Source organism: Equus quagga, chromosome 13, assembly GCF_021613505.1.
Source record: "Equus quagga isolate Etosha38 chromosome 13, UCLA_HA_Equagga_1.0, whole genome shotgun sequence".
NCBI lineage: Eukaryota > Metazoa > Chordata > Mammalia > Perissodactyla > Equidae > Equus > Equus quagga.
In genome coordinates this window covers 54,506,371-54,520,292 of record NC_060279.1, presented here as the reverse complement: position 1 = coordinate 54,520,292, position 13,922 = coordinate 54,506,371, and the positions used below count along the sequence as shown (strand labels likewise).

Sequence of the window (13,922 nt, the reverse complement as noted above, 5' to 3'; positions counted from 1 at the left end):
GGATTAAATTTTTTGTATGTGTGTCAGGAGGTAGTTTACCCAACTCTGGATTTCAGTTTGTTTTCTTCATGTATTACAAGTACCTGTCTTCTTGACGAACTTAGTGAAATAATGCATATAAAGTCTTTAATCTGTGCTGATAAAAGTAAATAAATGCTAAAGAAGGAAGGTGTGTCCGACTAATAAGTAAGAAGTAATTATGATGGAATTATAAACTTCAATGGATGCTAAAAGTAGTAAGTGAACATTTGAGGAACAGGATGATTATACAATTTCAAAGTATCTCCCTACGAATCACTTAATAATCACAAAGGGGAGAAGTAGTAATTTTCATTGGAGAAACCTGGTATGTGCCTCATTAATTTATTGATCAAAGTGATCACCAGCTCAATTCTCCATCATGTGCCTCATGATAAAATGCACTGAGAAGAATACAGTGTAACGTATGTGGCAGTCCTGCCATAAATACATCTAAAATCTAAGATATCAGACAAACTCGAATCAGGGGACGTTCTATAAAATAACTGACTTGTACTGAAAAAAAGATGAAGTTCAGGAAAGACAAAAACTGATGAATTCTTCTAGTTTAAAGAAGCTAAAGAGATGTGACAACTCAGATTGGATCCTGATCCAAGGGAAAAATAGCAGTGAAGGACAACATGGGAATAATTAATGTAGTTTGAATATAGCCCATCTTATTTTATCCATGTTAAACTTGATCTTTAGTATTTTCCATGATTATGTAGGAAAATGTTCTTAGGAAATACATAGTGAAGTATTTAGGGATAAAAGATACCTGATGTCTCTAACCGTCAATGTTTGGGTTGAGGGAAGTACAGAAAGAATAGTTAAATAGAGCAAAATGTAACTAATTGCCAAATGAAGCATTTATAGGGAGCTCCTTGTAATATTCTAGCCTCTCTTAAGTTTGAAACTGTGTCAGATATAAGAAGTTCTTCTAAAATAGTAAGGAATAATATTTTAGTTAACCATATTTTATCAGTTCTAAGATACCCAGGTGTTTTTTTTTTTGATACCCAGTTTTTTACATTGTAACTTCCCTGAAATGATACATCTCATTGGTGACCTCTTAGAGTTACACTTAGACCAGTTTTCTTTTTGTGTGGTATATAAAATAATGGTGTGGCTCAAAATTGAAGGCATTTTTATTCACTGCAACATGATAACAATTATTATCTACTACTGGCAGCCATTAACTCATGGCATAGATGTCTTTGGAGAGGGCTTTTTTTGTTTTTTTAATTTAAAGAGTTTTTTATGATTCGTAAAACAGACATAGTTTCAAAGCCAAAAACTATAACAAGGTACATTCAGAGAAATCTTCCTTGGAACTCTCTTACCTCAACCTTGTTCTTCTCTTCTATGTAGGTAACCATTTTCATTTATAATTTTGGGTTATCTTTGCATTAAAAAAATACATATGTATTTGTATTTTTCCCCCTTTCCTGTAGAAAAGGTAGTGTATACTCAGTTGTACCATGCTTCTTTCATTTGATCATATATCCTGGAGTTCACCCCACATAATTAGAGAGCTTGCTTGTTTCTTTCAGTTGCTTTGTAGTACTCCATTGAACTGATGTTTTGTGCCTTAGTAAACCAGTCTCCTATTGCTGGACATTCTGATTGTTTTCACTCTGTATGACGAGTAGTAGTGGAATGAATAGTGTTTTGCGTCCATCGTCTTTGCCAGTGTATATTTGGGATCACTAGAAATGCAGTTGTTGGATTAAAGGGAAATGCATGTGTAATTTTGTTAGATGTTGCAAAGTTTTCCTCTGTAGGAAGTTTTGCATTTTGACCACCAGCAGTGTCTGTTTTCCCATAGCCTTACTAATAGAGGATATGGTAATCTGAAAGATAAAATATGATATCTCTGAAATTTTAATTGCAGGGGAGTGGGTACTTTGAACTTAACATACATGGAAGCTAGAGAGAGCTATTTGTGTCCTTATATTTTAAATACCATTAATTGTTTTTGAGCATCTTTTGGATATTAGTGGTTTTACTACTTAATACTAAGGTAAATAAGAAGATCCACACCTTTAGGAACTGATGTCTCCCTTTTCTTTTTCATGGTCTATTAATATTTTTCTTCCTCGCTTCAGTGAATGAAGAAACAACTCATTGTTCATTTAAATTTGTAGTCCACCTTTGAAACAGTGTTTTTTTCATATTGGTACAAATAAAAATTTTGTAGACTTTGTTGTAGTGATTTAATGTAGAGTTTTATTTGGTACTTTTGACATCCTTGTCTGTTGTTTCCCCAAATGTGAAACAACTTTCTTAGCTGAGTGACTACTTTTACTACTACTTTTTTTTTTTTTTTTTTGAGGAAGATTAGCCCTGAGCTAACTACTGCCAATCTTCCTCTTTTTGCTGAGGAAGACTGGCCCTGAGCTAACATCCATGCCCATCTTCCTCTATTTTATACGTGGTTCGCCTACCACGGCATGCCTTTTTGCCAAGCAGTGCCATGTCCGCACCCGGGATCCAAACCCATGAACCCTGGGCTGCCGAAAAGCAGAACGTGCGAACTTAACCGCTGCGCCACCTGGCCAGCCCGTACTTTTACTTCTTAATGCTAGTAGTATGATTTCTGAATTTAGGTCGAAAGATCGAAGACAGTGTCAAGTTGTGTAGAGTTTGTGAGGACAAGAGATTGCCTAGTTTTAGGAGGCAGTAAATAGGAAGGTGGGTTTTTCTGTCAAACATTTATCCTACCTGACATTTTAGAAGTCAGTCAATTCTTTATGTGCTTGCTAAATGTAGTTACTATGTGTGATATTTTTATTATATTTAAATAAATGTCTTTGACTATGAGAAAGTAATATACAAATTGCTTATCTGTTTGCTTTGATATGTCCAGGTTTGGGCATAATTTTTGACAAAAGGGGTTGAAAATGTGGAATGTTTCTTGGCGTATTTAAAAATGTTGGTGGTACTATACACAAGGTTTAGTTTCAGAGTTGTAAATTAGATACTTTCAAGAGAAAGCCAGTCTTCAGAAAATCCTAGTGATTAATGACAGATGCAAAGACACATGGGATATGGTAGAAATTTAGCTATATGTTCCAGCAAGTTCTCTGTATTAGAGAATCAGGTTTGTTTATTGAGGTGTTCTGGGCAATAAGAAGTGGTTTTTTTTCCTTCTCTCTTTAGGAGTGTTTCTCAGGAGTTATCAGAAACCATCCTCACCATGGTAGCCAATTGTAGTAATGTTATGAACAAGGCCAGACAACCGCCACCTGGAGTTATGCCAAAAGGACGCCCTCCTAGTGCTAGCAGCTTAGATGCCATTTCTCCTGTTCAGGTAAATGAACGCTACAATCAGTACATCTGCATTTGTTCATAGGCTTGGAGTAGAATAAACTTCTACATCATCATTAATAATCTACTCAAAGGAAAATTTGTCTAAATTTATTACATTCTAGATAAAACTGCATGTCTAGTATCCACTACTACGTTAAAGGAGATCTTTAAATAGGCTTGGTAGTTGAGAATAGATTTTAATCATTAAATAGAACATGACTCTGAGAGGAAAGATACAAAACAGCTTATTTAGGTTAAATGGTAAGGGCTTCTTTTTAAACTAAGAATAACTTAGACTTGAGAAATAAGCACTGCCTTTGAACCTGATATGTCTTGTTTGTAGCTTCACGGGCCAAGCAACAGTGCTAGAGCATAAGGACTTGTTATAACTGGGGCTCTTCAGCTCTCAACTGAACTGCTCTTTTAAAAACAAGGTACATTTAAGTTACTCCCTGACACCAACCACCCCCTTCTTTCTGGGAGCAACATACTCCACTTCTATTTTCAGCTGCATTGAATGGCAGATTGGGGTTTAAGAAAAGAAAGAACATTTAGTGATTCCTTAGTGGCCACTTTACAAAAGTCATTTTGCATATCATTTTCTGTAGTTGTGAAGATCTGAAATAATGCCACAACCTAAGAAGCTCGAAAGTGCAGTTAGATATTTTTAAGAATCTCTGGTGAATAGCATACCTTGTTTTTTGTTTTTATTTTTGTTTGTTTTAAGCTAGAGCTGATCTGCAACCCCTCAGAGTCTCAAATTTTGATTAGATTTGTTTTGACTGGAAGATTCGTAATTTCTTAATGCTTTTATTGTGTTGAAAGTTAAACAACTTACTTTAGGAACTTCCTTTTGTTTCAAACGGGCTTATTGGAAATTGTAAGGAGCTAATGTAATAACTATCCCACATTACTACTAAATGTTTACTAGTATACAGCTGTGGGGTAATTCATCTTAAATATTGTTCTTGAAGTTTTGTAGCCCTCATATTATGGCTCTGATACTTTGGCAGGGGCTGACTCTTTAATCCCATTCCATCTATGATATAGTAAGAAAAATGACTAAGCATACTTAACTTGATTTTGGAATTTAAGTACCATGATGATTGTGTGGGGTTTTGCAGTTTACTTATTAAGCATATGAAGAGCTGTTGCTAAAGATTACTTTACCTGTCATATGTCTGCCTTTGCTTGAAGTATGTTTAATACATTTTTATAATGTTTTTCTTTAGATTGACCCTCTTGCTGGAATGGCATCTCTTAGTATAGGTGGTTCAGCTGCCCCTCACACCCAGAGTATGCAGGGTTTTCCTCCAAATTTGGGTTCTGCATTCAGTACCCCTCAGTCACCAGCAAAAGCATTTCCACCCCTTTCAACCCCAAATCAGACAACTGCATTCAGTGGTATTGGAGGACTTTCATCACAGCTTCCAGGTAAGGGGGGTGGGGGCGCAGATTACTTGTAAGTTTCATTGTGCCTTAGTATGTGGAGTCGCTGTGGTAAAGAAAGCTGCTTAAAACTAAATTGTGATAGTTGCTTTAACATCCAAAGTTGAAAAGAGAAAAACATAATATTATTAGTCGAATTGCAGTTCACATATTTGTAGTTGTAAAGTTAGTTATTCAGTAAGGTTTCTGTATTACCAAACGATAGCATAAATAGTAGCAAGTGTGTTAATCATGTATTCCAAAGGACTTAGGCTTAGATCAAAACCTCACAGCTTTATGAGTTACTCAAGCTTGGTATAATAAAGGCAGAGAGATTTCACACATCACATTGAAGCATATGTTCTACCTCAGCACTTCACCTACCTTGAAAGTGATAGTAAATTCCTAAAACGTTTTCAAATATTTTGGCTTTTAACTTGATACTGAAGTAAATGTTACTCCCCCCCCCTCGCCCCGCTTTGTACCCACTTGTTTCTCCTAAACTGTCTGCACCTTTTATTTTCATAGTATGATTTTAGAGTATTGTTGTAATGATTCTGTAACCTAGTTAACACTGCTGCAATATGGTTCTAGCCCTGATTGTTCATTCATTTAAACCACAGTTACTGTACTTAGGCCATCTTAGCAAAGACCTAACTATTGTAAGATTCCGTATGCTGGAATTGAGAGAAATAAAGAAGTCCTGGCTCGTGCTAACTAGAAGATAGTAAGAAATTCTTCAATTTTAATCATTTAGAAAGCAAACCACTTCCTCTTATTTTGACTACCTGAATCTCACATCACGTATGAGCATGTACAGTTTAAAAAATTGTATATTAATATCTTACCAAGAATAAAGTAAACTAATAATTCTAAATGCTGAAGAAATTTTGGCACTGTCCATTTTCACCTACTCTTATTAGATTCTCTATAAAATTAAGTAGACATTGTAATGGAGTTAACAAAGACCCTGACTTTTTAAACAAGAACTTATATGTTTGATGTGAGTCAAGTCAAGAATATGAGTAATGATAAGACTTTTGGCTGCCTTCATTCTTTCTAGTAGGTGGTCTTGGCACAGGCAGCCTGACTGGTATAGGAACTGGGGCTCTTGGACTCCCTGCAGTGAATAACGATCCTTTTGTACAGAGGAAATTGGGCACCTCTGGACTGAACCAGCCTACATTCCAGCAGAGTAAGATGAAACCTTGTAAGTGGTAGTGTTGTCTGTGATTGTGAAGTGTGACTGATGCTCATAAAACTTTTTTGGTTATATGTCCGATTTGTTGTCCCTAGAGTTATATGGACAAAACATTGACTTATCTTAATATATTGTTAGTAGGGCCATTTATTAATGTGCCGCCTTAGATCAGTGCAAGTAAATTCACGAATTTGAATTATGAAAATAAAAATTCAAAGTATCACTCTACTTTTGATCTGGATTGCCAGAACAAAGTGATGGTTAATAAGAGGTAGCATCCTTTAGGGGTGTGTTATCCTAAACGTAAGAAGTATAGTAAAGAGAAAAGACTTTCAGCAGTTTAAATATATGTATATAAATCTTAAACCTATCCTAAAAATTTCTTGTTATTGTATTTTAACAAATCAGGAGCACTCAGGAGAATTTCAGATTTCTGTTTCAGCTTGGCAGTTTATAAAGTACATAACTATATTTTAGTTTATTTTAAGGTTTTAGCTTTGATACGTGTAGCCTTATAATAAATATTGCCATGTAATAGATATAACAGAATAACCAGTTTTTGAAATTCCACCTCCTTAGTAAGTTATCTCAAAGAGAGGTTCTCTTTTGAGATAGGTTATCATTTATAAGGACATTTATAAGAAGGACTTATAAATGTCCTTCTTGTCATTGGGAACTAAACCTTCATTATACTAGACTTGAAAATCTACCAAACTGACTTGAAAATGTTAGTGTGAAAGGCTTGTCTGAATGTTATGTTTCGTAGCATGCTTTGTGTTTATATCAGTGTGTCATGCACATGGATTGATAATTCTTATATGTTAAATGTGATTTTTATTATAAAATAGTAAAGACTTGTGAACCTTGATTGAGATTGTATTAAGGGTAAGTGCATTATGAATTTAAACCTAGTGAACTTTCATGGTGTAATAAGTCATGATGAAGAAGATATTAAGGGAGAATTATAGGTGTAAGGAAATTTTGTTAAAATCTTTTATGTGTACCTAAAACACTTGAATATTGAAACTTTACCACTTAGTACTTTCTTCAGTTTCTTTATTTTTTCCCTTAAAATTAAAACTCTGTTATTCTCTCTGGCTCTCTGTGTATTTTATTGGGGAGTGGAGAAGGAGGTTAAATGCCTACTGGTTGCTTTTTTGTTTCTCACAGCGGACTTGTCTCAGGTGTGGCCAGAGGCAAATCAGCACTTTAGTAAAGAGATAGATGATGAAGCAAACAGCTATTTCCAGAGAATATATAATCATCCACCACATCCAACCATGTCTGTTGATGAGGTGAGTGTCTAGGATGACTTAATTCTTTATAGTTTAGGTAAATCTTTAAAAAATTCCCTTTTCAAAGTTTTTAGAAATCTAGCTCAAAGTGTTTTGATATGTCTGTGCATCTTTTGAAACCTTAGCACCTGTCTCAGGCTCAGTTTGTTGTTAAATATTCTGCCTAGCACTTCTACTAAGAATATTTGAGGAACGCTCTTAATAAGAGTTTCCTTTATGCATGTATTTTTTTTTGTCTTGTTTTTTCCAGGTATTAGAAATGCTACAGAGGTTTAAAGACTCTACCATAAAGAGGGAACGAGAAGTATTTAACTGTATGCTAAGGAACTTGTTTGAAGAATATCGGTTTTTCCCCCAGTACCCTGATAAAGAGTTACATATAACAGCCTGCCTGTTTGGTGGGATAATCGAAAAAGGACTAGTCACTTACATGGCACTAGGTCTGGCCCTGCGATATGTTCTTGAAGCCTTACGCAAGCCTTTTGGATCCAAAATGTATTATTTCGGAATTGCTGCACTAGATAGATTTAAAAATAGGTGAGTGGGTAGGTTTCCTAAGAAGCATCTTTTTTAATATAACAACTGTCATTTATTTATAAATAATAACTATTATTTATCAACTAATTCATACCATGACCCATCATTTACATGCATACTAACTAATCTTAATAACTGTATGAAGTCGAAGAGGAAGAAGTAAAAACAATTTAATTCATTACAGTTATCAAATAAGTGGTAGGAAAAGTGTAAAGTGAAATAGCAGGAGGGTTTTTTGTTTGTTTATTGAGATTTACTTTATATACAGTAAAGTCACCATTTTAGGTGTACAGTTCTTTGAATTTTGACAAATTTATACAGCCGTATAACCACCACAACCATAATCAAGATACTGAATGTTTCCATCACACCCAAGGAGGTCTCTTTTTCCCCCTTTTTAGTTCACCTTCCCCCTTTCTAGCCTCTGACAGCCACTGATCTGATTTGTCTCTAGTTTTTCCAGAGTGTTATTGAAATGGATTCATACGTAATGTGTATGAGTCTGACTTCTTGCACTTAGCCTGATGCTTTTGAGATTCATATATGTTATTGCATGTTTCAGTAGTTTCTTTTTATTGCTGAGTAGTATTCCATTCTATGGATTAACTACAAATTGGTTTTCTCTCCACCTGTTTATGAACATTTGGGTTGTTTCCAGATAGCAGTTGTAGTAGCTCATTGTAATCTAATCTTAAGTAAAATATGACTTAAAAAAACAAAGATACTATTTTCTGGTGTAAAAGGAGAGAAGTTCATAAACATTTTCCCCCTCTATGCCTGTGTTCTTCTCTGGCATTTTCTTCAGATCAGGTATTTCATAAGCTGAATGGGAGAAATGGCCTAGACTCGCATTTGGAAGAAAATTTTTGTTAATTGTGCTTCCTCTGTTTTTACGTGAAATGATGAATCAGTGTTTTTGTTGGCAGATTGAAGGACTACCCCCAGTATTGTCAGCACTTGGCTTCTATCAGTCACTTTATGCAATTTCCACATCATTTACAGGAGGTAAGTGTCTTCAACACCTAAAATCTGTCTAGTAGTTGGAAGGCTTATCTCTTTCAACTTGATTTTGGGTTTAGTGGGAATGGCATTAATATTTCTTAATGATTGGCATGATGTAGGTATATATATTATTTGTTGCTCTTTTTGCAACTTAATAATAGATCATAACAAAATGTCATTCTTGGATTATATTTGCTTAGTTTAATAAAAGGCTTATATCAGTTCTTTCAGCCTAATAATGCTATTGAAGAATCATCTTTTATTAGTAAGAGAATTCCTTCCTGATTCTAAAAAGGAGTTGAAGTGGGAATCTTGGCTAAAAATAAGTAAAGTTGTTCCTCTGATTTAAATGTTAATGTGATTCAAAGCTGTTTGAAAGAAGACTTAGACCAGTGTTTAATACAGCGTTTTTACCACCTGCTTAGATTCCTTTGAGGTATCTATTAAAAAGGAGGCAGTTCCTGAGGGAATGGACCTAGAAAATACATGTTTTAAGCCATCTTTAGCGATTGTTCTTAGAATTTGTAAACCACTGTTTTAAGTTACTGATTTTAGGTTGATTGGTAAATGTTATTCATACCTTTGTCTTGCTTTTGATCAAAGTCAGCTTATAGAGAACAGGAAAGTTAGTTAATTTTTATTTTACTGTCTTTTATACAAAGCAGATAAATGGCTTAATCTTATTTTAAGGGAAAGATTAGATTTTAAGGAATCAGAAAGACCAGAATTTGAGCCTACTTTTAATTCTATATTATACTTTAGCCCACTACTTTCTACCTCATCCTGCTGAGTTTTCTTGTAGGTGGGCAGGGTTATTCTGAAGGGATAACCTACGAGACCACTGAGTGGCAGGCCAGGAGTGTGTTCATTCACGTGAGGGGGTTGGGGAAATATGCCAAAACTCTAGTACTGAAAACTGTACAGAAAAGCAGAGGCTTACCACAATCAAATGGGTTTGGAATTCAGAGCTGGGAATAGGGACCTTGGAAAACTGGAGACGAGAGATGGCGTGGAAGTGATCATACAAAACAGTGGTCCCCAGCACCCACTGTAACCAGATAGCCCGAGAAGGGGAGAGAGGTCACTGTTTATGTTTCTATACTTAGTCAATTTAAAGGGCTGCACTTTCTTCAGAGGTTGTCTTTCCTACTTGAAAATATCCTTTTTTGAATAAAGTTACTGCATGTGTAGATAGTAGTTTTTGTTTTCCCAGGTACAGACTGTTGGAAATAGTATCAGGAACTTTTTGTCAGTTCTTGAGTTTGTCTGTGGGGAGGAGGTTTATTGGTGTGTGAAATGAAGAAAATCTTGCCCTAGAACATCCAGTATCATTGTTGACTTGGCTGTATACAGTGTACTTTTGTTTTTGTTTTGTAGTAATATCCTTACTGAGAGAACACTCAAAATGCAGTGTATTTTTTTACGCCTTAGGTTTCTCATCAGCATCCAATAAGAAAGAGATCAGTTTACTATATAAATTTTAAAGTCTTAAAGTTTATGTGTATTAAGGGATTTAAAGAAATTTATATGCAGGTGTTTGTGGCAGCTCTTTTGGAAGTGGTTTTACTAGACTAGTTCTCTCATGAATACTATTAAAACATAATAATATTTTACCTCCCAAGGAGTCTGTAGTATCCACTTATGTGTTTATATATATGGTAATGGAACAGGATGGGGCAAGAAGTAAGGGACATGTATGAACCAAGAGTACTCTGAAATAATTTCTACCCTCTCAGAAGTGAGGGGAGTGTAATTAAAATTTTCAATTTCTGTTAAGAACTGTTCTAATGTGTTTCCCTCTCCCTACCCCTATAGTATATCGAGTATGGACAGCAGTCTAGAGATCCTCCTGTGAAAATGCAGGGCTCTATCACAACCCCTGGAAGTATTGCACTGGCTCAGGCACAGGCTCAGGCCCAGGTTCCAGCAAAAGCTCCCCTTGCGGGTCAGGTTAGCACTATGGTAACCACCTCGACAACCACCACTGTTGCTAAAACGGTTACAGTCACCAGGCCAACCGGAGTCAGCTTTAAGAAAGATGTGCCAGTAAGTAGGTCCTTTTTCTTTTTCCAGGATTTGTTATGCTGTAATATATCCAGTAGTGAACATGTATTTTAATTTTATTATAAATAACACATACCTACTAAAAAAAGGGTATAAAGACCAGCATTTCTTTCTTTGTATCTCCCCTCCCCCAAATTCCCATAGACAGCCATTGTTAATAGTTCAGTACATGTGCTTGCCAACACTTCCAATGTACAATCATACATGTCATGTGTATTTTATGCTAAAGGGATCTGTATACGTTTTTTTTCCTGGGATTTGTCAAATAAGCTTTCAATTTGTTTATTTTATGTGCTTTATTCCTTTAGCCTTCTATTAATACTACAAATATAGATACATTGCTTGTGGCCACAGATCAAACTGAGAGAATTGTAGAGCCCCCAGAAAATATCCAGGAGAAAATTGCTTTTATCTTCAACAATCTCTCCCAGTCAAATATGACACAGAAGGTGAGCATGATGTAATAGTTTACATATTGCTACAAATGCTCTCTGTTCTTTTCCCTAATGGGTTCGGAGATATATATTTAATGTTCTGTACCCTTTTTAATACTTACTTTAAAGGTAATAGAGTCAAAACAAAGGGAATGTGGATATACAACTAGCGGTTGTGGTTTTTGTAGATGTTAAATAGCACTAGTTTTAAATGTACTGTTTTGCAGTGAGTTACAGGCTGTTTGCAATAAACTTCATGATGTCATGATGATGGAAGCTTTCATTTGTACTTCTAGTCACAACTCATCTTGTCCCAGAGACCATTCTGAGCATTTGTTGGGTGCCTGATTACTCACGTGGGTAGACCTTGTGAAAAGCAGAGGAATGATGTTTGCCTTTACAAGATTATATGCTAAGACAATACTTGGATATGCCTATTTTAGCCACTAAGATTATAAAGAGTGGGTTTTAAGATATAATGCAAGTACTGTCTTTCAAAATCCCATCATAATTAATTGAGGGAAAAAATTAAGCGTTTAATTAGACTACTGGTGGTGAGCATGATAAAGTCTATTCAGAAATTGATGATGGTGTACACCCAGAATTACACAACGTTGTAAACCATTATGATCTCAGTAAAATTACAGGAAAAACAATTGAGCCTTTGGCATCTTTTTTTGGAAAAGAAATTTCAAACTTCACGGATTCCTAGAGGTGGAAATTTAGGAAAACATACTTCTGGTGTTAGGTCTGTTATTGGAATGTTGTACATTATGAATCCTCTTTTGGTCAGATGGAGAGTTGTATGAGATGGGAGTGTGAGGGACTGTATGTTTTATAATTTTAAAGCTGAAAGTGACCATAGATGTTTCAGTTCTAATCACCCACAGTTTGAGAGATGATTGACTACACTAATGTGTAAGTGAATATATTGTGTATCTCATAGCATCTGTCTGATGTCTGGAAGAGATTAGCGAGTGCTTTAGCATCTGTTTTTACAAGGAGCCACATGCTGTAGTATTGTTCAAAGAAACAAAACTCAAAACTGTGTTTTACCATCTTTTAATAGTATACTTCCTGTGTCATATTGGTTGGCTAGGTTGAAGAACTAAAAGAAACTGTGAAGGAAGAATTTATGCCTTGGGTTTCACAATACTTGGTTATGAAGAGAGTCAGTATTGAGCCAAACTTTCACAGCCTGTATTCAAACTTCCTTGACACGTTGAAGAATCCTGAATTTAATAAGATGGTTCTGAATGAGACTTACAGAAACATCAAAGTAAGAGTTAGTTCTTATATTTCTTTTCACTGCTGTTTTGAGTTTGGAAATACCTGATTGTACAGGCAGAATTTTGGGGCGGGGCGGGGTGCTGCTCTTTTTCCCTATATGTTGTCTGTATTAGGTTGCTATGAAAGTTGCTCTAGGGTTTGTTTCAAATATAGACCTAAATTTTGTGAAGAATTTAGTCTTACAGACATACTCTGTGTACTGTTTACATTGAAAGTAAGTATTGCTTTGAATTTGTTTTTACCATTCTGTACATGATTTTAAATCTTTACCCTCTTAAATTTGCTTTTTTCCCCTTCCACTTGTTAATTTGCAATATGCTCTTAGCTTTAATCTCACTTTTTTTTAAATAGTCTTATAGAAATCCATTATATGGATGTATATTGCTAACAGCTTTCACTATTACAAAAACAGTGCTGTAATGAATGTTTTTGTCTATGTCTTCTTAAGTGCCAGATACCTCTAGACCTAATTGGGGAATAGCTGTTTAGGATTCTTAGCAGTTTATTTTAAGGTCACACTCTTCCTAATGAGCTAATGCTTGTTCCAAGAAATTCAAGTATTTTATTTCTTGGGAAAAATAACTTTTTGAGAAAACAGTGTGAACCAGCATACAGCTATGATTGTTCTTTGTTGGATACTGGGGACATTGGCTTAGGAACGAGCACTATGTTTAAGCCTGTGGATGGGAATTTTCCCCATTCTTGGTTACGCTGTAGTGCAAAAGAATTCCTGGCTCTTTCTGTTGCACAGCTGACTTTGTGCCAGTCTGCTGGTGCTGTATGGAGTTAAGGAACATAACTATATTCAGCCTTTATTATCTGATACCAAAGATGATTGGGATATAATAGAAGTTTCCATGTACTCTGGAGCAAAATTCAATATCCTTTGTTTCAAAGAAAAATGTAAATTATAAATTTAAGTTTATAGCCATAAAGTAAGTGGTACCATATAGTAGATAGATGTGTGTGTGCACACCCAAAACACTCTCCTATGATGGTCCTCTCCCCCTTAGGAAACTAAGAACTAGAGAAGTAATGAAATGGATTAGATTTTCTAGAAATTTGAAAAGAAGTGTATAAGCAATATTATTCTGTATTTCAGAAAGTTGTCTTAACTGTCTCCAGAGATGTATAGTGAGCTAGATAATGATAAAGATTTCAATAGATCTTGAGATCTTGATTACATTCCTCCAAATGCTGGCTGTCTTGAAGGACTTAGAAGCATAGTTATAGTCTTCATTTGAGTTGAACTTAGCAATTCAAAATAGATTTGGCAGTTGGGCCTCTGCTTTAAACCTAGCTAAAATTTCCAGAGTCTTAAAATACTTTCTGTGGGACCAT

General features: G+C 35.3%; 1 protein-coding gene and 2 non-coding genes across 8 annotated transcripts in view; all 3 read left to right on the top strand.

Annotated features, from left to right (window-relative positions):
- The window catches only part of CNOT1 (CCR4-NOT transcription complex subunit 1), a 112,995-nt gene that overhangs the window by 74,483 nt on the left and 24,590 nt on the right, over positions 1–13,922 (top strand). For 2 of the 6 annotated variants that reach the window (XM_046682669.1, XM_046682664.1), the window contains exons 17-25: positions 3,181–3,331; positions 4,563–4,764; positions 5,825–5,968; positions 7,130–7,254; positions 7,505–7,791; positions 8,718–8,796; positions 10,609–10,839; positions 11,166–11,306; positions 12,391–12,570. In XM_046682669.1, the coding sequence (XP_046538625.1) occupies positions 3,181–3,331; positions 4,563–4,764; positions 5,825–5,968; positions 7,130–7,254; positions 7,505–7,791; positions 8,718–8,796; positions 10,609–10,839; positions 11,166–11,306; positions 12,391–12,570 (1,540 nt within the window). Of the gene's footprint in view, positions 1–3,180; positions 3,332–4,562; positions 4,765–5,821; positions 5,969–7,129; positions 7,255–7,504; positions 7,792–8,717; positions 8,797–10,608; positions 10,840–11,165; positions 11,307–12,390; positions 12,571–13,922 lie in introns of all 6 variants that reach the window. The other 4 variants (XM_046682670.1, XM_046682665.1, XM_046682668.1 and 1 more) reach the window with 2 other exon arrangements.
- LOC124251639 (small nucleolar RNA SNORA50) lies at positions 3,637–3,772 on the top strand. The gene has a single exon (XR_006891831.1). It is a non-coding gene; the product is annotated as a small nucleolar RNA SNORA50 (small nucleolar RNA).
- LOC124251637 (small nucleolar RNA SNORA46) lies at positions 13,243–13,380 on the top strand. The gene has a single exon (XR_006891829.1). It is a non-coding gene; the product is annotated as a small nucleolar RNA SNORA46 (small nucleolar RNA).